This window comes from Sorex araneus, chromosome X (genome assembly GCF_027595985.1).
Source record: "Sorex araneus isolate mSorAra2 chromosome X, mSorAra2.pri, whole genome shotgun sequence".
Taxonomy (NCBI): Eukaryota; Metazoa; Chordata; class Mammalia; order Eulipotyphla; family Soricidae; genus Sorex; species Sorex araneus.
Genome location: NC_073313.1, coordinates 247,249,753 through 247,274,885, shown reverse-complemented (window position 1 = coordinate 247,274,885; position 25,133 = coordinate 247,249,753). Strand labels below are relative to the sequence as shown.

The 25,133-nt window shown below is 41.0% G+C and overlaps 1 protein-coding gene across 2 annotated transcripts in view; it reads left to right on the top strand.

Moving 5' to 3' along the window:
- Positions 1-24,926, top strand: part of BARD1 (BRCA1 associated RING domain 1) — a 93,725-nt gene extending 68,799 nt beyond the window's left edge. For both annotated transcript variants that reach the window (XM_055121494.1, XM_055121495.1), the window contains exons 8-11: positions 5,315-5,450; positions 6,207-6,299; positions 21,463-21,560; positions 22,591-24,926. In XM_055121494.1, coding sequence (XP_054977469.1) covers positions 5,315-5,450; positions 6,207-6,299; positions 21,463-21,560; positions 22,591-22,923 — 660 coding nt within the window. In that variant the 3' untranslated portion in view covers positions 22,924-24,926. The remainder of the gene's footprint in view (positions 1-5,314; positions 5,451-6,206; positions 6,300-21,462; positions 21,561-22,590) is intronic.
- Positions 24,927-25,133: the final 207 nt, after the last annotated feature.

The window sequence follows — 25,133 nt, the reverse complement described above, 5'->3', positions numbered from 1 at the left end:
CAGGAATTATTGCTGGTGGTGTTCAGAGAGCCACATAGGGTGCTGGGAATTGAACCTAGGTCAGCAGCATTCGAGAACAAGCGTCACACCCGTTATACTGTCTTTCCAGCCCCAGGAGTTGGTAGCTTTTTTTTACCAGCTCTTTGCTGGCTAGTAGACATCCAATAGAGATGTTGAATAGACAATTGAATATGCAGGCCTGAAGTTTAAGACAGGCTAGAGATAAAGTGGAAAGGATGTGGAAAGGATGTGGATTCCTTCGGAACTTGTAGCTTAGTGGGGAATTTAGATATTGCAGCATGCAATAAAGTATCTTTGCATGCTGTACTGTCCTAATGGAAGACATAGATGTATAGAGTAGACTTGAGAGAAGGAAGAAGCTAACCTCAGGCGGGAATCAGGGAAGCTGTTTAAGTCTTTGAAGGTAAACGTTCCATCAAGATGTTGTCTTTGAGTGTCGTTGACTGCAAATAAAAGCAACCAGGAAGCTTTCCCTCAAATGCTTAAGAGACACATGCATGCTCTGGTCTAAAGATAATCCCAATAGTAAGTCATTCTCCTTGGGTTAACTTGGGAGTTAAGTGGCTACTTGCAGCGTCCCGATTCTTACTGACCTGACTTTGCCATCCTCTCAGCTTGATAGCTTAGACGGCAGCGAACAGACTCCCCAGAGTAAGCTGGCCATAGGCAACATTCTTTCTTGAGTGGGTGGTCGAGTTCAAACCCAGATGCCTTGGGTCGGAGAGCTAGTGCTGGGGTTAAGGTGCCCGCCTTGCACAATGGTCAACCCATATGGTGCCCTGAGCGTGGCCAGCAGTGCAGAGCCAGAGTACTCTTGAGCATCCCTGGCGATAATCTCCCCTGTCCCCCGACTCCCGCGCCCCCACCCCCCAAAGGATAAAGAACCGAAAACAAAAATATACCCAAATGTCTTAAATTTGGGGCCAGTACTCATCATTTAGTTCCACCCTAAAAATATCTGCAAATTGACATTTATTTGAACATAAACTCTTCAGGCAGAATATAGCATAAGTGATCATTTGCCAGTGTTCCTTTTACATAAAAGCTGGGGAAGGATTATTTTAAATGTGCCATAAATAAAGATATCTTGATGGTATTCTTGGATCTTAGAATAGCAGTGCCCTTCAGGAAAGAGGAAAGTGATTATCCTCTCAATTCAGCTGTCCAGCACTGCTGTGATTTTGGTTCAAGGTATGAAAGAGACTTTCTGCATGTCTCAGGGACATGCCTTGTGCATATCATTGTTTACTATCTCTGTTTGTCCATCTTTTACTAATTTTGTGGTAGATACTTTGGCGAAGGAAAATGGTAATGAATGATTTAAGACACCTAAATTAAGAGAAAGAATGTTTGTTGTGGCATTGGCACTGCACCCGCTCGGTAGAGGTATTGCTCTTGGCTCAGGGGTCACACTGGGGGCTTGCTTCTGTGGGTGGAACCCAGCCTGGCTACTCGCTCCACTTATACTATGGCTCCACTCTATAATAATGGTTTATGTACCTAAAATTGAAGTTTTGGGATGTCTTTTTCCAGCAACTGTGCTGGACCTCCTTCTCTCATCTTTTTCATCCCCAGAGCTGCCTCGCTGCCCTGAAAGCTCCAAACGTGGCGCTTTTCAGATCCTTTTTCAGATCCTTTGCACCTGTATACTCTGCCAGAAATGCATGTGGGAATCTGAATGGCAGTTTACTCTCTCCCTGCATATCTGGTTCATCTTTTGTCATCTAATACATTGTGTGTATATCCGGAAGGGTGCTCCTTATATATTACACACACATATAAACTGTGTGTGTGTGTGTGTGTGTGTGTGTGTGTGTGTGTGTGTGTGTGTGTGTGTGTGTGTGTGTGTGTGTACACACATCCTTAATGTATTAGGTGGTATAAGTGACGTGGTAAAATAAAGCAAGGGTTTGGGGCTAAAAAAAAATGTATGTGTATATACATATCTAAACATGTTGTGTTTTTCTCACTCAGTACTTAATTATAAACTGTGAGTGCTGGGGTTTGCTCTTGTGTATTGTAGCTGCCTCATCTCCAAGAAGAGTGCCCGCAAACGGGGGAGGGGGGGGAATTTAAATTCTTTAAATCAGAGATTTCTAAGCTAATCATTGAATTAAATCAGTGGTTTCCAGGCTAATGCTAGAGGTTGCCCGGAGGTGAGTGGGTAGGCTTTGAATTCTTTGGTTTCCTAGTTCGAAGTTTTGTTTCCAAGGAAGATGGATAGATAGATTGGGTGTTGGACAGTCCTTCAGGCCCAGCACAGCACAGCTGAGCCCAGCAGGGCCGAGAAGCCAGCTGGTTGCCTTGCTGCCTTTGTCACTTCCCAGTCCAGGAGCCCCTGGGAAGCGTGCTTATCCTGGTTTAGTGCCATGATTTAAAAGTTTTGTAGTTAGGGGCTGGAGTGATAGCAACGCGGGTAGGGTGTTTGCCTTGCATGCGGCTGACCCGGGTTCGATTCCCAGCATCTCATAGGGTCCCCTGAGCACCACCAGGGGTAATTCCTGAGTGCAGAGCCAGGAGTGACCCCTGTGCATCGCCGGGTGTGACCCAAAAAGCAAAAAAAAAAAAAGTTTTGTAGTTAAAGTTAGTTTTACTTGCTTTTGGATCTGGAGGTTCTCTGTGGCTACTACTGGAATGGAATGGTGCTCCGGGGTCAGTCCTGGTTGTGCTCGTGGGGTCATTTGGTGCAGCAACCTGGCCACGGAGCCCGTGAGCTGTATTCCTGGCCCTTCCCCGACTTTTTTTTTCCAACAGCTATTTCTGAAAGACTCTAAATTTGTTAAATTCAGTTGAGTTAATTTTTCTAAGAAGAAGTTCCATACTGAATTATTCCTCAAATAAAGGGTGTTTACCAGTGTACATAATTCTCACATCTCTATAAAATCTGGGTTAGTGACCCTTCGGGTTGTTCTTTGAATGTCTCTCGAACCTTGTGTTTCTGAGACATCTGTTTGTTTAAATGCCGTCGATGCGCTTCCGCATCCTGCCCCAGATCAGGCATGTGACTTTGGCAGCTGTTTGCTTTATGTTTGTGTTTTTTTTTTTTTTAATAACATTTCTTAACTGTAAGAAATTAGTGCCAGCTTCTATTTTTTATTCCAAGTAAAACACTACGATAGGAGAAAATGCTTGACCCACTTTGGTGCTTTCCTTTGGCTGGTGGAAATAGTATCGCATGCTATATTTGGAGTTGATATCTTCACTCCTGTATTGTGCAGAGAACTGATTTAGCTGAAGTGAAGTTACATAAATTGAAAAGTAATGTGCTCCATTTAGAACTATTTTTATGGCACTTTTATTTGTATAACTGACACCACTTTTTGAAATACTGCTTTCTAATATTAGCCTAGAGTAATTGAGCAATCCATAAAATATTGAACTATTTTCATGTTAAGGAGTGTTTGCAATCTTTAGATTAGACATGGTTATATGATCTAATAATGCAAATGAAGAGGAAAGATACATATGTAAGGAATGCAATGCTAATGTTTGTATGACAAGTGTACCATGACTTGTAAAACCTTTGTAATGTGTTCCTTACGGGAAATAAGTTAGGTAAGCTGAATTTTTAAGTGCTAAATATGTATAGAAAAAAGCTTAAATTGTCTTGCATACATGCTTGTTTTAGTGAATTATTAGACACATCTTGAATGAATTATTCAGATAGAGGTGTGTATAGAGACTTAGACAATAATTTAGATGCACCGTTACTGTGGGGCATCTGACTAGATAAATTATTGCTACTCTTCTGCCAAGTGAGTATTTAAATACCAGCTATCTTGAATCAAGTTGCTGAATTCTCCTAGTGATCACCTTCAGTTTTACTCATATTCTTCGGACCGTCAAGAGCCCAGAAGTCAGGATCCCAGAAGTGTACATACATGCTCAGACACACTGTAGCTTTCATATCTTATATTTGAAAGATTACAGTGTTTTTTGCCATTGAATACATTAATGCTAATTTACCTTTTTTTTTTGCTGGGTCATTGCTGTTATTTCATTAAGTAACTTTTGACAAAGTCTTACTCCATTTCTGAGCAGTAAAATTTATTAAAATTCTTCTGGCTGCTGTTGAAGACAGTATTCCATTGTTGGTTATTGCTGCATTTTGTTTTTAAACTTTTTTCTCCTAATTTTTGTTTTTGTTTTGAGTCACGCTGGCAATGTTCAGGGCTTACTCCTGGCTTCAGGGATCATAGGTGATGCCAAAGATCGACCCAGTTTGGCTCTGTGAAGGACAGCACCTTACCTGCTATATTATTTCTCCAGCCCCTTCTAATTTCTAATGCCATTCATTGTTGCCTCTACAAATTGGATTTTTTTTTGTTTCCTCTAAATTCCACGTCTTTGTATTTAAAATAAAAATATTAGTAGAGATATAGGAATTATGGTGGAAAATGATGTAGTTTTTTTTGCATGTGGATACCATAAACTTTAAAACTTTATAACTACCTAAATTATAATAAAAATATTAGGTTTTATTAGAGTTTTTCTTGAGTGACATTGATAGTAGTACTGGTGGATTTGATTCAACTTCTGTATTCTCTTGTGTTTCTGTTTTCTTGGTTTTTAGAGTTAACTTCTCTGATGGCCAAGCTCTATATACATCTTTGAGACAAACACTGTTACAGAAACATTGCTGTTCTTGGTTTTTGTTTTTTCATATCGTCTCAGTTTAAATAGACCAAGTTGAGGTTAACATTATTGCACAAAACTAGTAGAGGGATGATACTTAAAAAGTATCTTTAAAATACGTTAAAAGGATACTTAAAAAGCTTTTAATAAAAGCTCACTGGTGATAGAATGATGTTTTATTTTATCTTTTGCTTTTTGGGTCACACCCAGCGATGCACAGGGGTCACTCTGGCTTTGCACTCAGGAATTACTCCTGGTAGTGCTCAGGGGACCATATGCGATGCTGGGACTCGAACTCGGGTCGGCCGCATGCAAGACAAACGCCCTACCCGCTGTGCTATCACTCCAGCCCCTACAATGAAGTTTTAAGATCCTACAGAGACCTGTTTTAGAGCAAAGAAAGCAAGAGTCCTTGGATTTATAGAGATCTATCCCAAGTAGTGTTTGTTTTAATAAGAGGAAAACAGAAAATAGGAAAATAACTCTTTAAATAATTTGAACATTAGGATGTTGAGTAATGAGTCATGGAACTTGTTCAGAAAGGCTAGAGTGAAGTAAGTAATGAAGTTCCAGGTCATATCTCTCTAGTAAACGAAGCTTTCTTTCATTCTCTGGTGTTTCAGTGTCTTTAATGTTGTCACATCTGCTTTTCCATTAGCCGGCGAACTCTGGTCAGCGCAGGAGCGGTCCTCTGATACTTATAGGCAGTGGACTTTCTTCAGAACAACAGAAGATGCTCAGTGAACTTGCAGCAGTTCTGAAAGCTAAAAAATGTGCTGAGTTTGATAATACGGGTGAGGATGTTTATTTATTTTATTTTTTATTTTATTTGCTTTTTGGGTGTCACACCTGGCGATGCACAAGGCTTACTCCTGGCTCTGCACTCAGGAATTACTCCTGGCGGTGCTCAGGGGACCATATGGGATGCTGGGAATTGAACCTGGGCCGGCTGCGTGCAAGGCAAACGCCCTACCCGCTGTGCTATTCCTCCAGCCCCTGTTTATTTGTTTTTGGTAGGAAAAAAATCAAATGTGTTTTGCTTTATATAATTCCATTATATAAATTATATATGGTTTAACTGTTGGGATATGGCTATATAGTTTGACTTGTAATAAATCTAAAGAAATCTAAAATGTTTTCTGTAAACTATTTATAGGCTTAATTTAGTTCTGAAGTGTGAAGTTTAAAGCTTTGCAAATATTTTAGAACAGAATAATTATATGTCTGAAGGACAAATCAGTGAGTTTTGCTAATGACAGATCATAGTAGAATTGTAGTGCTTTCTGTTCTAAGTTCCAATTTGAAAATAAAAGAAAAATTTTGCATTTGCTAATGTGCCTTTAGGATAATACCATTAGTGAACTGATTTTTCAGGTTGGTGTACAGGCTAGAGAATGATAATAAAAAATATACCTTAAGTACAAAGATGGTTGATGTTAAAGAGAATTCTGGTAGATTTCTGAAGTGCAGACTAAGTGGTTTCTGATAGCAGACTAGACAAATAATTATTTTGTTGTTCCTTCTAACAGCTTTCCTCATTTTCTTTCTAGTAACGCATGTCATTGTTCCTGGCGACACAGTCCAAAGTACTCTGAAATGTATGCTTGGGATTCTCAATGGATGCTGGATTCTAAACTTCGAATGTAAGTGTTGGTTTCGTGTGAATTATAAAATGAGTTTAGTAGACCTACCTTTTTATAAACTGTGTTTCTGCCAACAGTTATTTAAGTGACTTCTTTTAATCTTTTGATTTGTGATTACATTTTGAGAAGTTCATTAAAAATTGTTTTTCCTGGGTCACACCTAGAAGCACTCACAGGTTACTCCTGACTCTGTGCTGGGGTCACTCCCCGCAGTGCTCGGGGACCCATGTGGTGCTGGGGTTGGGATCTAGGCCTCCTGCATGCCAGGCGGCAAGAAACGGGGGGTGGGGGGGAATGCGTGTGTGTGTGTGTGTGTGTGTGTGTGTGTGTGTGTGTGTATGTGTGTGTGTGTGTGTGTGTGTGTGTGTGTGTGTGTGTGTGTGTGTGTGTGTGTGTGTGTGTGTGTGTGTGTGAGAGTGATACACTTGACCCATTGAACTGTCTCTCCAACCCAAAGCTCTTCAGGCCAAAGGGAGTAGACTATTAATTTATATTTAATGCAGTAAGCTCACGTTTTAAAGACAAGACTACAGGGGCTGGAGCGATAGCACAGCGGGTAGGGTAGGGCGTTTGCCTTGCACGTGGCCAACTCGGTTCAATTCCCAGCATCCCACATGGTCCCCTGAGCACCGCCAGAAGTTATTCCTGAGTGCAGAGCCAGGAGTTAACCCTTGTGCATCGCCAGGTGTGACCCAAAAAGCAAATAAATAAATAAATAAATATAGACTGTAAAATAATGGAAGTTTATTGGTTTCACATTATTCTAAAAACTTAACATCTTCTTGCTTTCTTAGCTAATCCGGTATATTTCTGGATGCTGTTCTGAGGGGACATTCAGACTGTTTTGTCCTGTATTTCATTGCATGGTCATCAGCACCTTATGATTGTGTGACCCTGAATTTTCAGTCTAAAAGTTGGTTTATAACCTTCAAAAACAAAAACAAACAAAAAAACCAAAAAACTCTACCCTTCTGGCCCGGAGAAATTGCTCAGCATGCTGGAGCTCTGTGTAAGAGATATCAGGGTTCTGATCCCCAGAATCTCATTGTCCTCCAGCAAATCTCAGCAGAGATGCCAGGTGAAATCCTAAAAGAACAGCAAAAACCCCAAAAAGCCCAGTCTCACCTAATGCTTCCACTCCACATTTTTGTGTCCCCATCTCGCAAAATGACAAAAATTTTTTATGATCATGGGACTGTAGTGAAATTCTTTCACCAAACCAAAAACCTGGTTTGGTTTCGGGCAGTTACACTGCTTTTGTCCGAGCTCCTGCTGAATTTGTATCACTGTTTCCTGCTTCTAGTGAGTAGTCAAATGTCACTACCCTCAGAGCTGCCTTTGGTCTCTCTTTGGACTCAGACTTACTTACCCTTTTGACCTTGGGTTATAGGACTTGAAGTTTAAGAAACAGGAAAGAGAAAGCTCAAGTAGGCTTCTTTTGTAATCTTAAATAGCTGAAGTTCCTACTTCAGATAGGGTGGCTGACTTAGACCCCTGAGCTGTGCTTACTAATTGTTTTTGTTTGGGGGCACACCTGGCAGAGCTTAGGGAGTACTTCTTGTCCTCTGCTTAGTGACCGCTCCTGGCTGGTACTCAGGGACCATCTACAGTGCCAGGGATTGAATGTGAGTTGACTATTCATGCTGGCATCTTACTCACTGTACTGTCTCTTTGGCACTTGGAGTAACTTTTTTTTTTTTAATGAAACTTTTATGAATATAGTCTTGATGGTGTTGAATGTTTTAGTATTAGCGGTGGCCGCATTACACATGTCTGCACTATATGTGATTAAATTTCTTGCATAGATTTATTATACTGAACACACACATGCATGTTTAACTGCTAAAGTCTGATTTATCTGAATGGATTGTATTCATATAAAATTCTTGGTTTTCATATTCTTTTAGCTGTTATCATTGGACATGGGAGGAACAGTCTACACTGTTTCATTGTGAATGTCTTTGCAGCCTCCTGAATTTATAATTATTTTAATTAAAAAGTTAGAAAAAAAATTGCTGCTTTAACAAAACTTTCGAAGAAGCAATGCTGGATTAGAATGAATTGGTTTCCCCCCTGAATTTTGTTTTATGGCTTTGTGCTTTGAAGGTTTTATGGGAGGAATGCTTGATTTATCAAGATCTTAATTATATTATTTAAACTGTGGCTTGGAGTTAATTTGGTTTGTAAAAGAGCTTTACTTTGGCAGTTGGTATGCATGTCCTCTCTGAACATAGCTACCACTTTCCTGGTCTGGGGGGTGGGGGGGGGGAGGTCTCCAGGGTTGTGGTTTGATCGCTCCGGCAGGCTGGGACTGACATGACTCTGCCATCCATCCCCATCGATCTCTGTGACCAGCATCTGCCAGGCTAAGGCTTAGGATCAGCAGATCAGGAATGGAACTGACTGTCCATTTGCACAGACAATAAAGTCCTGCTTTGTCTCACTCCTCTCTTTGGGGCTCCCTTTTCCTTTTCAAATCCGCTCGCAAGTCTTCCTGGGCCTCCAAGTTTAAAAATTGTTTCAAATTGGTTCCATTATAGATAAGCTTTTGCACTGAGCCTGTGCCAGAAACCTGGCCTGTGGGTATCGGAAGGAATAGATTTTCATAATAATTTGGCTTCAGTAATAAAGGAGCCCTGTAAAAAAAAAAAAAAAAGTGAACTTTAAGGCTCTCACCATTTAACTTGGGGTCTCGTTCTCGTGAATGTGCTGAACTTGCAGCTGGTTACAGATACAGGCTCCCCAATTCATTTCCATAAAATCTGCCTTCTTCAAGAAATGGAAGTTTTGTCACTTTAATGGCGTGGCCATGTCATTTTTATAGAATCTCTGATGGACTCAAGCTGGCTTAATAGTGCGTTATTTGGTGATTCTCACAGTAGTGAATAACATACGCTGATATCAGTGGTTCCTGCAGGATAAAGGATGGGTGGAATCTTTTGAAGTTCGTTTCCCTATATTTTCTCATACAGAGTCCAAAGAAAAGTAGGTTCAGGCTTTGAGATAACCACCTTCCCTAATCCCTGGCTCTAGAGAGATAAGTCGGGAACTCTCATACCTTCTTTACCTTCCTCAGGAATTTCTGTGTTATTCTTGGTATCAGGAATCTCAGATTAGTTTCATCTTTTAAGTTATTCTATTTTGGGTGCCCCCCAGTGATTCCAAGACAGCCGCTCGGGCAGTTCCCTGCTAGGATGAAGTGTGTGGTACTGGTTGGTCCTGGGGTTCCAGAGATTGCCACAGCAGCCCAGCGGTGTTGGGGACCCCCCAGGGCTGCACTCAGCAGTACTGAGGGGATTGTGTTGTGCTGTGCTGGTGTGCCTTAAGCCATGTCGTTCCTCTCTGACCCTCTGATTGTAAAAGCATTCAGGTTTATTCAGATTTCCTTGAAAATTATTGCCTTTCTTTTTTTAAAGGTGATATAGACCAAAATTTCACATTTGAATGCAAAAATGTAGAGCTTATAAAAATTAGGTTCATCTTATTAATTTATCCCACCCTATTTAAACTTGAGAGTATCTGCTTAATGCTTGCTTTTAGACAAAGCCTTTCATTTTCCCAGTGTATATGTAGAACATCTTATAATATCAGTAGACTTAGCATGAAGATGCAGAGAATACACTATATACTCTAATGCCAGCCATCATGTCCCATCATGTATTTTATAGGAAATTGTACAGAAATTGGAGTTAAGAGTGAGATTCTTTAAGAAAAAATGATGAAATAATGCATTACTCATCGATTTGATGCTAATTTCTCATAGGTGTTATCTCTGCATAAGGGTGAGTTTTAGTAGTTAAAGACGTGAGTAGGATGAAGGAAGCAAAGATATTTCAATAAGTTTTTTTTTTTTAATTATATTTTGGTTTTGTGGTCACACCATGGGACTGGAGCGATAGCACAGTGGGTAGGGCATTTGCCTTGTACGTGGCCAACCCGGGTTTTATTCCTCTGTTCCTCTTGGAGAGCCCAGCAAGCTACCGAGAGTATCCGACCCGCACAGCAGAGCCTGGCAAGCTACCCATGGTGTATTCGGTATGCCAAAAACAGTAATAACAAGTTTCACAATGGAGATGTTACTAGTGCCTGCTCGAGCAAATCGATGAATAACGTGATGACAGTGCTACAGTGCAGTGCTACAGTGGTCACACCATTTGTGCTCAGAGATCACTCCTGGCAGGCTCAGGGGATGCCAGGGATCAAATCCACTTGGCTGTGGTACAAGGCGAGTCCCCAACCTGCTAGACAGTCTCTCTGACCCCAAGTTCTTAAAAAGAAACTCTTAGAGTATAAACAGTGCTATTCCATCCTGCCATTATTGGCCAGCCTACAAAATTGTGATGCTTCTTTTACTGACTTATGTTAGTACACAGCTTTCAAAGATTTTTCTAATCTGACCTTTGTATTAAATATGTATCTATATATTTCTATATTCTTCACATTGTAAAGAGAACTGATGGCTATCATCTTTTCTTTAATCCCTTTCCCCCTCTCGTCTATGTTTATATGAAGTCATTGCTGTATAAGTTTTAAAAGTTCTCAGCACCCAAGGGAATAGCTGTTAAAATGTGACTATCCTTTCACACTGCACTTGAGTCTGTTAGGAACAGAAGGGCCAAATAAGCTTTTGTTTTAGATGAGAAGAAGAAATAGCAAAGGCAGTTTTTTTTTTTATTATTCTATAAGTAACCTCAATCAAATCCACAGATTTCTATGTAGTGCTAAAATTTTTCTCTGAATGGAATAGTAATTGTGATTGTTATTCTGTTTTTATGTTGAACTAATTATCAAAACATGATAATTTGATATACAAAGCATTAAGTAAGGTTCATGGTGAGTCTGCTTCATGCTTACAGAATTTCTTACCTTCTTTAATGTGATATCATGTGTTGAATGTTCCGATCAATATCTGCTCGTATATATACCACCGTGGTCCCAGTGGGAGGTCCCATCCACCTAAGTGGGTAATGGGCTGTTTCCTCTGGCTTGTGTAAGCGCTGTGCATGTTACAGTATGTGCAGTACAGTGGCCTAAGGATGCCCTTCACAGCGTGTGGCCACATTGTTCACATAACTGTCCTACTCTGAGAGTTTACTCTGAAGCAGGCAATGCAAGTAGAAAAGCAAAAACAAACAAACAGAAAAGCTGTGCATCTTTAGATCAATAAGTGAGAAAACAAACTTAATTTGACAGAATCAAGAAAATTCTGAAATCCTTAGAATATCTGCAGGATACATAATTATAAAGACAAGCATTGGGAAGTAGCAGGATATTTTAAAAGGTTTAAAGCATAAACCAGTTTTATCTTCATTTTGAACAATGTATAAACTTGTGGCTGCAGTTCATGCACAGAACCAAAAGAAATCTGGTGAATTTGTAGGTAGAGGCTTGTTAGTTATTATTTTGGAAGTGCGTGTTAGGGGGCCAGAGAGGCGGCAAGGCGCTTACCTTGCACACGGCAGGCTCCATCCCTGCGGTGTCATGTCCCCACTGTCCCCCTCACACCCCCAGTAGGAGAATAAACAGCACCACCAAGTGTGGACACATCCCCCCACCCCAAAATGCATGTCGGTGAAGCTCTATTTCACTCTAACTTTTCCGGCAGTATTTTCTCCTCTTTGATGGCTCCAGGGACTGGTAGTGCTCACAGGGGCCCATTTTCTCTAGTCCCAGTAACTTGTGGCCAGTGGGGAATGGCAAGGGGGCTTAATCTTAGGCTTAGGTGTGGTGCTGTCAATAGCCCTGCCGCCGGGGACCTCCAAGCCCGCACCCAGAGATGCTCAGAACTCTCTCTCTCTCTCTCTCTCTCTCTCTCTCTCTCTCTCTCTCTCTCTCTCTCTCTCTCTCTCTCTCTCTCCCCCCCCCCTCCCTCTCCCCCCCTCTCCCTCTCTCCCTCATAGGCAAGCTCTCTCTCCTCTCTCTCTCCATCTCCCCCTCCCTCTCCCCCTCCCTCTCTGCCTCCCTCTCCCTCTCTTCCATTCCCTCTCCCTCTCTCCCTCATAGGCAAGCTCTCTTTCTCTCTCTCTCCCTCAGAGGCAAGCTCTCTCTTTCTCTCTCCCTCTCTCCCTCATAAGCAAGCTCTCTCTCCTCTCTCTCTCCCTCTCCCCCTCCCTCTCCCTCTCTCCCCCTCCCTCTCCCTCTCTCCCTCATAGGCAAGCTCTCTCTTTCTCTCTCCCTCTCCCCCTCCCTCTCCCCCTCTCCCCCTCCCTCTCCCTCTCTCCCTCATAGGAAAGCTCTGTGCAGGCTAACCTGGGTGCCATCTCCCCAGCTCCTTGTGTTAGTGTTTTCCAGAATGTCATCATTGAAATCAGTTGGTTAGCCTATGCAGATGGGCTCTTTTTAGGCTTAACAAAATGAATTTAAAAATCCATACGTGCCTTATTATGCCTTGATAGCTCATTTGTTTCTCTATCGCTGAATAATAACTCACATTTTGTTACAGAATAATTGTACCAAAATTTGTTTATTCATTCATCTATTGAGGGACAAGTCAGTCGTGTTCAGCTCACACTTTGTCGCGTGCTGTAAACATTCACTAGCAGGTGCGAGTGTAAGTGCGCAAATCCTTTGGGGACCAAGGAGTGCCATTGGAGGAGCTGCGAGGCTCTTCCCCGTGACTGTGCCACCAGAACTGAATGAGAAATTTTGCCCTTTCGCCTCAAGTGTTAACAACTATTAGACTTTTTAGTCTTTTCCAAAGATAGTTCATTGGGGCCTTATTCTTGGTGAGGAATTTAAAATCTATGTGTATGATTGTCCGTAATCGCAAAGACCAGGTCTCTGTACCTGTTAAGTAGCACTGTCGTCCCATTGTTCATCGATTTGCTCGAACAGGCACCAGTAACGGCTCCATTGTGAGACTTGTTGTTACTGTTTTTGGCATATCGAATACACCACGGGGAGCTTGCCAGGCTCTGCCATACAGGCGGGATACTCTCGGTAGCTTGCTGGGCTCTCCGAGAGGGATGGAGGAATCGAACCTGGGTCAGTCACGTGCAAGGCAAATGCCCTACCCGCCGTGCTATTGCTCCAGCCCTGTTATGTAGACCCAGCAACTATGAGTGAATCTGGTGATTGTTCCAACCTACAGTGTCTTTACATATACTGTAAATATAAGGCTTAAAGAGAAAACCAGTTGTGATCGTTTTAACAATTTTTTGTAAACAGTTTGGACATTAGACTAATTGAGTCTTAATCCACATTTATAAAGTCTGATTACTCTGATAACATTTATAATGCAGAGCATTCAAAATTAACCAAAATTTTGCTTTAAAATTTGGGGGTACAGAATTTTTATGGATTTGTGATAGAATTTAGCCTTCACTGATATGCATTATGTCGAGTAAAACATTAGCGTACTATTTCATGAGGAAATGCGCAGTTCGTTTGGGGTTTTTTTGGAGGGTTTTGTTTTTTTGGGGGGGTTGTTTGTTTTTATTGTTGGGAGTGATGTTTTGTTCTACACCCACATGTACCCAGGGCTTACTCCTGCCTTGGCCCCAGGAGGCACTCTTAGGTGAGGCTTAGGATCACATGTAGTGCTGGGAATTGAACCCATGTCAGCTCTGTGCAAGGCAAGCGTCTTACCTGCTGCACTCTCTCTCTGGCCTGAGAAATGCGTTTTTTATATATGTATAAATATGTGATTAGGAAACTGGGATTAGAACTAGCAGGAAATAATCAGTTTTTAAATGTTATTTATATTAAATCACAAAATAGAATAATCTGTGACAATATTATCTGATATTCCCCAATCTAGATGTTTATCATGGCAAGAGTGCAGCTTTGATATTTTATATGTACAGTTTTCAGGCATTGTATTTTTGCTGTGGAATTTAGTAATTTTGTATTTGTTATATTTTGCTAATCTATTTTTAGAGGTTGCAGTGTTATTTTTCCACTTTAGTTGTTGTCTTTCCCCTTAAATTTTCTCCCTTTTTTAGTTCATGGATATCATAATCTAATTAACCGGGAGGATTAATATTAAAATAAAAGCATCTGAAAATGAACTTTAGTTTTTATATCCTGGTTCATTTATTATAAAGAAGAAAAATCTTCACTAATTTTACTAATAAACTATTGTTTTTTTAAGCTATATGAACTTATTATTTATAACTTATATTTATTAGGACTTTTGGTTAACCTAGGATGTTTGAACATTTTAAGTTATATGTTAAATTATAGTACACATTATATATATGTATATGTATATATTATTAGTATATGGGTGTTGTCTGAGTGATAGTTAATTGTAATTTTCAGTTAAAATTCAGTTGCAGATAACTTGTAGTATCAGAAGAGTAATCATTCTTTAGAATGTGAATTTATTTACTACTCTGGCTTTTGAAGAATATGGGAAAGTTCTATGGCCTACATATAGGGCTAACTTCTTTGAATATTGAACACATCTCCGTTTTATGATATAGTCTGTGTGTGTGTGTTTGTGTGTCTGTGTGTGACTGTGCGTCTCTGCCTCTATGCGCATGCGTGCATGTGTGAACTCAGGAACCTCAATTACCAAATCCTACTCTGTATAAATTTTTTTCTCTAAAACTAAGTGACCGTGCTTCGCATAAATCCATTAGCATCTTTGGTGGTTCATCACCTGGAATGAAAGCATGCATTCGTTTATATATATACACATATATACAGTGTTTTCATGAGGAGCAGGTAGTTCTGAGATATTGAGAATAAAATACAGCCTTTTGACTAGAGCCATAATACAGCAGGTATGATGCTTGTTTTGCATGAGACTGGCCCAGTTTTAATTTCTGGGACCCCAGATGTTTCCCTGGGCCCACCAGAAGTGATCTCTGAGCACAAACCCAGAAATAATCTCTGAGCACTGCTTGGTATGTGGTATGGCCCCCCAAAAGTTTTTTTTTTCAAAAATTATTTAAGAAAATAAAGATATAAAAATATACCTTTTTATATAGAAAATGTTAGTGTATAGAAATCCCAAGTTTCACATGCAAGGATTTCAGAGCTTGCTAAGACTAGGGCTGCCTTAATGAGTTTGAGTTTTACAGTGCTTTAGGAGGGAATCAGATCAGGGTAAAAAGAAAACTTACCGAAATGGTAGACATGATCAGGAAGATCATTTTCATTTGGAAATTAATAGCTGAGAAAACATAAGTAGTCTTGCATATGCTTTACCTCCTCTGTTTTAATGTTAGATGATAGACTAATACAATTTCACTAAGGTTTTTATTGCAGATACATAGTTTGGTTAAATTTTAAGCATGTTAAGTTGGTAGAAAAGAGTATTTTAAAACACCAATGTCTGAGTATAGTTTAAAGATTAATGTATTTTTTTTCCTTTGGGGGGCGCCGGGGGCCTGTCACGGAAGAGCCTGGCAAGCTCCCTGTGGCGTATAAGGAGAGGCTGCTAAAATCTCAGGGCTGGGACGAATAGAGACGTTACTGGCACCCGCTCGAGTAAATCGATGAACAACGGGATGACAATGATATGGTGATTTCAGGGGGCCTGTACCCAGTGGTACTTAGGCTTCCTCCTGACTGCATGCAGAGATCACTCCTAGTGGGATGCAAAGAACCGAATGAGGTGCTGGAGACTGAGTCTGGGCCAGACGCCTGCAACTGTACTATCCCCCCCCTAAATTTTTTAAACCATCTTTATTGAAGTACCAGAGTTTACAGTACTGTTAAACTGTTCATGCATTCCAACGCACACCCGTCACCAGAGGGCTTGCTTCCCTCCACCCGTGTCCCAAGGTCCCCCCAAGCTACTGGCCCTCCCATGTAAGCTCAGTTCTACAGATAAAGTGTCCACGACTGATGACTTTGGCCATTTGTTGTTCTTTTACTATGTTTCTCTGTATATCCCACATGGGAGAGGGATCTTTTGTAAAACATGTGTTGTGAAGGTATAGCACAGCAGGTAGGGCATTTGCCTTGCACAACAGCTGACCCAGGTTCGATTCTTCCGTCCCTCTTGGAGAGCCCGGCAAGCTACCAAGAGTATCCCGCCTGCACGGCAGAGCCTGGCAAGTTCCCCGTGGCGTATTTGATATGCCAAAAACAGTAACAAGTCTCACAGTGGAGATGTTACTGGTGCCCGCTCGAGCAAATTGGTGAACAAGGGAAGACAGTGCTTCATTGTGAAGATGGTGATACCCACACAACATTTAGATGATTGAGCTAAGCTCCTGAAATTCCACAGTCATAAGTTACTGATAAGTGAGGAAAAAGATTTTGTTCAAGAACTGTATCTTTCTCTTGGTGGGTATATTAGCTTAAAAAAATGCGAATAATTTGTTAATACATTTAAAAATTAACACAAAATAAGTAAATGCTACAGATACACAATTTAGTAATCGTGCAAAGGAGAGAACTAAGAAAATTGTAAAGGAAAATCTGAATAGGCCTATAAAAATATAAGTGTTTTACCCTAAAAAGGGACTTTAGGCTTTATGCTATAAAATATTACATTATAGGCAATGCTTAAGTGTCTGCATTAATAAGTAAAAGATTGTAACAAAAATCTCTAAAGATGCAGCATACACACCTGAATAGGCAAAGCATTCAGCATAAATGAATAATTAATTAGTTATTGAAAAATATAAAATCCCTTAGCAAGCTAGGATAACAAAACCTCCTTGGTCTTATAAAGGGCAACCCAAAGCATAGTGAGTGAATGCCACACTCAGTGGCATATTGCTGAGAAGTTTGTCTTGCTTTTTAAAGAAACTCCTTTAATATTTTTTGCAAAACTGGTTTCAAGGCTGTGGGATTCCCTAAGCTGTTGCCTGTCCATGAAGCACTGTATCATTCCTCCAAATCTATTCGAGTGATCATCTAGCCGGAGAGTTAACTTTGGGGAGGTGTTCCTTTCATATAACCTATTATTATCTTCTGCTCATGGAGTCTAATTTGATAGCTCTGTCAGGGGCGCTCTTTTTTTTGTATATAAATTCCTAGCTTGGTCTTGCTGCTTTCATTATTCTGTCTCTTCTCTTTTGTCATCCTGATTACCGTGCGCCTTTGTATTTGGGCCTATTTTTTGCTGGGACCCTTCTGGGCTCTTGGACTCTGTGCATGAAAGCTGCAGTAACTTTGGGAAATTCTTAGCTAGGATTTCTGTCATCTGTGGCTCTTCTTTGAATTTGCCTTCCTATTCCTGAGATTCTGTAGATGATCCTTATATTGTTCATTTTGACCGCATCCCATAGTTCTCTGATACACTGTTCAGTTATTCTCGGACTTGTCCTAAAAAGATTTCCTACATCTCATCTTGGGGCTTCTCAACCTTTTCCTCAGCTGTTGTTATGCTACTCATCTCTCTCTCTCTCTCTCTCTCTCTCTCTCTCTCTATATATATATATATATATATATATATTACATATATATATTATATGTATATACACACACACACACACACACACTGTAGCACTGTCCTCCTGTTGTTCATTCTGTTTGGTCGAGCAGGCACCAGTAACGTCTCCATTGTGAGACTTGTTACTGTTTTTGGCATATCAGATACACCACAGGTTGCTTGCCAGGCTCTGCCATGCGAGTGGGATACTCTTGGTAGCTTGCTGGGCTCTCCCAAGAGGGACAGAGGAATGGAACCCGGGTCGGCCACGTGCAAGGCAAACACCCTACCAGTTGTGCTGTCGCTCTGCCCAAACTATATTCTCACTTTGGCTCTCATACTTTCTTATGCTTGCTGACTAGTCGTCTTCCTGTGCCATTGTCTCTGAGCTCATTGAGCATCCTCAGTATGGTGTCACTGAAGTCTCTGTCTCAGAGTTTTATAGAGCTGGTTGGTACTAACAGAACCTTCCAGGTTCTGCTTTCCACTCAGTGTGCCTGGTGGGCTTCTATTAATCTTCCCCATTCTGTTTGCTGTGTTCCTGCTGTACCGAGGGGGAATTCTTGCAGTTAGTCCTCTGCAAGTCTCTGAGGAATTAGAATGTGTTGCTCTTTCTAGTCTTTCCCTGTCTTCACCCAGAGACAGAAAGTATGAGTGTGACCTGTATTGGGTGTGAGGAGTCCGTGGCTGTGCACTTCAGGAAATGTGGAGTTGGCTAGCGAGAAGATCCGTGTTTTAAATGCGTTTGACTAAGGATATTTAGTGTAACTTCTGGTAATTTGTTTAAATGAAAAGTGCATTAGAAATTTGATATTGCAGTTTGGTTGATTTCTGTTGAGTAAAGGAAACCTGAAAATAGTTTTAAAAAACATTTATTTAGTAGATAATATTTTAGCTGGTAATTCCTTCCCTCTCATTAATGGTGGTGCTAATAGCATTATTTGAGTAGCATCACCATTCCCCTTGATGACAGTTTGGAGTATTTCACTTTTGTTTTGTAAATCAGTTCAACTGGTTTATCTCGAGGTACACTAGGAAGTTAATATGAATTTGTAATTTTGCAAATGTCTATAGAAAATGACATATGTCTTCATTCTGAGGCTCACAGAATACAAATTAGAAAGCGGGCACCATGGCATCAGTCAGACTCATTGATCCACAGAACACAGTGTTGTTCTTTATAGTTTCTCTTCAGCCCAGTCAAGTTTATACTGTTGGCATATTTTCTGGCTAATGCCTGAAATTTCTTAATTTCTCTCCTTTTTAACCACCTATTAAGTTTTATATGATTTCTGGTACAATGCATGAAATCTTAGCATGGATGGTATTTATTTAGATGCTTTGTTTATTAATATTATTATTATTATTATTGCTTTTGGGTCACACCCAGCAATGCTCGGGTTACTCCTGGCTCTGTGCTCAGGAATTTCTCCTGGCAGTGCTCAGGGGACCTTATGGGATACTGGGAATTGAACCCGGGTCAGCCACATGCAGGGCAAATGCCCTACCCGCTGTGCTAATGCTCCAGCCCTAAGATGCTTTATTTTTTAAATGAAATGAAGAATACGGTTTCTTTTCATCGATTTGGAGTCGGAGGATACCTGGATTCTCATTCTCTTGTGTCACTGAGAAAGCAGTTGAAATCTCTTCGAATGTAAGTTTTCTTTTCTGTGAGAGAAGAGATTCATCAGAAATTTCCAGTTAGCAATCAAAGCAGATATGAATTGGTTGGCTTGGTCCAGCAGGAGCCCTTTCATGTGTATATCTTTGATATGACGCACGTTTTCTTACTGGTTACAGTCTGCACAACTTCCCACCACATGAGATGCCGAGTAACCTGCATGTAATCGGGCACACCTTGTTTGCATGTGTGTTGCAGCCTGTAGTCTAGAGGTCACGTTCCATAACTTCTGGATTTTGTTTATTCACTTGTTTTGTTGTGACTGCCGCTTTAGCAACACTTGGTCATCATTCCAACATATTATAAAGCTGGAAATTTCCTTAACTTTTAGAGAAATGAAAAGAGTGTTTTCATTCTTTGTAGTAGGTGACGTGGGATGTTGACAGATTGTTAGTGGGGAACAGTCCCTGTGAGACGGAGGAATTTTTCATTCAGCTCAGTGGTTGCAATTAGAATGATGCATTTATCTGCCCTTCTCTGCAGAAATGTATTGAGCGACTGCTATGAGGATGGACGTTCTAGGACAGGTTGTATTTTCACAGTAAGAGTATTTGGCACCAGGAACTCACAGGCCTCTTCCTGTGGAGATGCCGCGTGGTCGGCATGGCTCCCTCGGTGCCATTTTCTGGATGCCCACTCGCCTCTTCCAGGGTCTGCTAAGGCTGTGTTCTGTTGACCCTTATTGTCGTTACTTATAGATGCCATTTTAATCTTTTTTTTTTTTAACATTTTAAATCACCAACTAAATCTATAAAATACTTAAGTGGCCTGTACGTGGTCTGTTTCTGTAGTTAGGTGTTAGCCGTTTACTCACTGAGCGGATAGCAGGGCTGTGTTCAGAGGCCAGCTGCTGTTTTGAATGGTGGAGGGAAGTTCCCAGGCATTGTGGCAGGGGTCGGGGGGCTCCCAGTCACCCTCAAGAGTTCAGCGCTTGGGCCTGGCGGTGGGAAGCTGTCGAGGCCCAGCGGTGCCTGTGGGAATCAGGAGGGCCATATCTGTGCCTCTCGGGGACGTCCAGGCTACGCCCTGCAGTGCTGGCAGGGTCGGTCAGGGGAGGTCATTGGCGCCAGGCCCTTGCCCGTCCAAAGCGTGTCTTTCTCCTCCTTGAGCTCTCCCCCGCCCCGCAGTGTTCCGTTCTTGGCGTTCTACACTGGCACGTCCGTTCAGGTAAAGGTACTGTTCGGAATGCACTGCAGGTGTCATGAGAAAATTTCAGGAAGGAGGACCACATCAAGGGCTGAATAAAAAAATTCAGTATTTACTAATTCATTCTTCAGCATCTTTGTAGAAGACATGTACCGTCAGTGTTGAGAGGGACTATACCCATCATTCTGGGATTGGAGAAGTGTTGCAAAGACTTTTAATGTTAATAGTAGCTCTAGTTATAGTTTTTTTTGTTAGGACAGTTGGAGAAGTTACTGTACTTTTGGTCATTTAAAACTAGAAAAAAAATAACTAAATTTTAGAATACATAATTCCCTCTCTTTCCTCCCTTCCTCCCCCAAATACACACACTTTTAACTAGATAGTCGTGTCTGTGATTCCAGCATTGCATTTTGTTTTTATAAAAATTAATTCACGGGGAGTAATCCCTGAGTGCAGAGCAAAGAGTAAGCCCTGAGCACCACTGGGTATTGCTCTTCACCCCCAAAACACTCCTTAGATCAGGAATATAGCACATGTTTAGCCTGTGTGAGGCCCTAGGTTTGATCCTTAGCACCGCTCGGACCCTCCAGCCTCCATTGACTTAATCCTGATGGGCTTTGGTCACTGATTCTTCAAGCACACATCCCTGGTCTCAGCACACGGGCAGTGGCCCATATGGCACACGTGTGCGCACACGTGCATGTACACACACACAGACACACAGTATGTCTGTCTCCTCTTTTATCTTGTATGTAGGACAGAGTGTTGTTTCAGATTTGTTGGGAAGGAGACAAATTAGTTGTTCAGTGGTACTTTACTTTGAAGGATGTGTTTCTTTTTTTTCTTTATATGGAAAACCAGCTATACTGCATCTTGTTTTGGCATAACTAAGGTTTCTATCACAGAAGAATAACACAACCTTGAAGAATTCACTTCCATCAATTACTTAATTCAACAAAAGTGAAACAGTACTCACTCAATATTTATTTTGCTTTTGTCAGGGGTAAAAGCATGTCTACAAAAGAAAGAATGGGAACAGGAAGAAAAGTATGAAATTCCTGAAGGACCTCAGAGAAGCAGGCTCAACAGGGAACAGCTGGTATTTTCCTTTTGATACTATTGTTATTCTCATTAAAACTTAATATGATTATCACCATCAGGAAAACCTTCTTCTGCCCTTTCCACAAGTACAGGTGACGGACTAAAAGTTTAATTGTGCTTATTTCAAGTGCTTGATTCTGAGAGGTGATCTTGATGAACAGTAAAATCCAGAAGGCAATAATTTCCTGCGGTTAATGGCTTTTGGGCATCTTGAACATGCCCATAAACCTTTTAGAATCTGAGGTAAGCCTCAGATACAGGAAGTAGCTTGAGAGAAGGCTTAACAGCTGCTGCTCGGATTTAGTTACCACATGTCTTTATTGCCCCACATTGCCGTGTTAATGGATAATATTCCATTATCTCTTGATAGATAAGTGTCTTCGGGATGACAAAGAAAAATTGTCCAAGAAGTATGCAGCTTTTTTTTTTTTTCAATTTCCACAACGCACACTGAATTGTGTTTTTTGTTGGAAGTTGACACCCTAGCCATGACTTCATAATGTGTCGTACCCTAGAGATGATGCCTCTGCTACTGTTGGTGGCACAGTCTCTCGGTGACTAGCCTGGACCTGAATATGGATGGCAGAGTCACATCAGAGTTTGTGGACAAGATGTGATACTCTTACGATTTAATTTAATCTAGTGTCCTGAACATATTTTAGACACCTTAGTTATTCTTGGGGCTTTAAGTTCCACTAGAGAAGAATGGACATTCTGATAAAAGACAAAACGATTAGCATTTTTTGTTTGCTGGGCTCCTGTACCTACAAAACACAACCAAAGTCTGGGAATGAAAAATGACCAGGATGGCCACTAAATTTTAAGGGGGGCGGAATCTAAAGTAGGAAAAGTTGCTTTGCATCCGTGTTTTGATCCTCTTCAAATACAGCTTGTCTCTGAATGTCATTAACTTAGCAAAGCTTATAACTATTACTTTTTTTTTATTTCTCTCTTTGATGGACAGTGTTCGTAAAAATTAAAAAAAAAATGGGTCTGCTCTTCAGCAGCTTTCTCCCCTATCATTTCAGTTGCCAAAGCTGTTTGATGGATGCTACTTCTATTTTGGGGGAACCTACAGACACCATCCGAAGGACCATCTGATGAAGCTGGCCACCGCGGCAGGGGGCCAGATTCTCCTCCGGAAGCCCAAGCCAGACAGCGATGTGACGCAGACCGTCAACACGGTGGCTTACCATGCCAAGCCCGACTCTGATCAGCGCTTCTGCACCCAGTACATCATCTACGAGGACTTGTCTATTCACCGCCCGGAGAGGGTGCGGCGGGGCAAGGTCTGGGTGGCTTCCTCCAGCTGGCTGATAGATTGCATCATCTCCTTTGACCTGCTCCCTCTTGGCAGCTGAGCGCGTGGCCAGATGCACAGTTCCGAGGGAATTTTAGCCAGCGTGAGAAACTCAGCCGCTCCACGGAATTCGGGTCACTCACATCTTTGTAAAATAGGCAGACTCCCTCATATCTCCCCCCCACCACCACCACCACCACCTTGAATTAAAAACTAAGACTCCTGCCAGATTAGGAATTCATTCTGTGTGTACCGTTTAGTTGCTGGAATTACTTTGAAGATGTTCCTTTTTTTTAAAATTGGCATATGATTTTGATTTATCATGTCTTTCTATTCAAATAATCAGCTATCAAGAATCATTAAGGAGATACCAGGATTGTTGGTTAGACATATACGTAGTGTCATTATTTTAACTTTTTAATGTTTTCTGATGAAAAAAACCCAAACTGGCCACCAGCAAAAATACGTGATTTATTAGCGTACAAAGAATATTGTCAAAGAATTTGTTCTGACTATATTATAATGGAAATAAGAGTTCTGGTTTTAAATGCGCTGCTATAGATGTAAAACTCTTCTATCTAAAGTTGTCTTACTGTGATTATTTTGTTTCTTCCCGGTTTATTTGAAAGCCCATTTCTAAATTTTTATCCCATCTTTACATCAGGCAATCATGATTTAAATCTTACCTTTCCTGTATTTTTCTTTTTTATGGTAAAACTGATCCTTGTGCCCAGGTTGCATGCTTTTACTCACCTCCGTGCTTAGTGTTAACTACTGACTTGCTTTATCTATTATACATACCTAGATGCTCAGAGCATTTTCTTTAAGATGTTGTCATATCAATACTTCTTACACGATTTCACCAGGATAGATAGCAAATTGTCAACCAGACAGATAAGACCAAGAAGCAGTCTTCAATATACATGTTGCTGCATATCACTAAAGTGATACTTTCCTCAAGGTCTGGGTTTCTTCCTTATGGATTTTTTTTTTTTAATACTTTTCAGTTGCGAGGGAGGCAGAAGTTAGTGCTTATTTGATTTCACTTTTTGTTTGTACCGTGCACAAGGCCTTCACAGGTCCACCGGGGGCAAGCGAGGGTCCCAGTGTAGGCTGAAGCCTGGTGGGTGGGACCCCTCCTGCCACCGTGCGGGGAGACCCTAGGGCACCTGGGGCTTGCATGCCGTTTGCTTCGTGACTCAGCAGAGAAGACTCAATCATGTTCAGCTTCTTTTGTAAGGAGCCAAATTCTTTCACAAGTCGTTTTAGAAACGGATAGTGTGTTGCAGTTCTAAAGAGTAGAAGGAACACACCAAGGCCTGTCCCCTGGGCTCCTCGTGCCCCCACCCTGCCCCCTCGCCCCCACACCAGCTGCGTATGAAAGAGTCTGCAGGTGACTCGCTTCCTTCAGTTCTCCTTATCCTCCACGGGGTTTGAGAGTTTGAGGGTGGGCCCATTATTTCAGGATCAACATTCGTTTAATCCCTCCTTTGACATGTTGCTTCTCCATATAAGAAATATGACCACAATAATATACCGCTGACCCTGACCTTCAAAGGTGAATTTGCTGGGAAACGTTTCCTACCAACCGGTAATGTGTTTGTCCCACATTTCATTCTAATAGAGAGTGATGAACTCCGTGGCACCAAATAGATCTGAAGGTTTAGATAATGTCTGGATTAAATAATTTAAGGCTCTCTGGGATTTGGGTTGTCATTTTTGATTCATAACTGACTTTTAGTCACTTCCCGTTGCCTCATTGGTCACATTCTGAGACAGGTTCAGTCCGTTCTCTGACTCTCTGTGTGTAAATCACACTGGGGCTTGCTGTGTGCGTTCCTTCATTTATTTTCCTGTTTCCTTTTCTTACATATTCTTTTCAGGCTCACTATTAAGCAGTTTTATTTTTGGTTTCTTAAATATTTATTTTGACAGCAGTTGATTGATGTTTAGCTCTTGAAGCTTGTACGTTCCCGTATAGATTTACTTGTAATTATTTTCATTTTCCTATCACTGAATCAAGTTTCCGTTTTAACTTAAATCATTAAAGTTATTGTGTTCCCATCTTATGTCTATGGGAGTGACTTATTCTAACAAAATTTCACCTTTTTTGTAAAAAACAGTAATGCTTTTCAAATGAGTTTAGTAGGAATACATCCACTAAAATTTATTAGATATTTTATTACCAAATACAGTTTAGAGTCAGTATAATCTTAATAGGTTTGGATGATAATTAAGAATGTCAATTTTTACACTGCAATTCCTTTATGA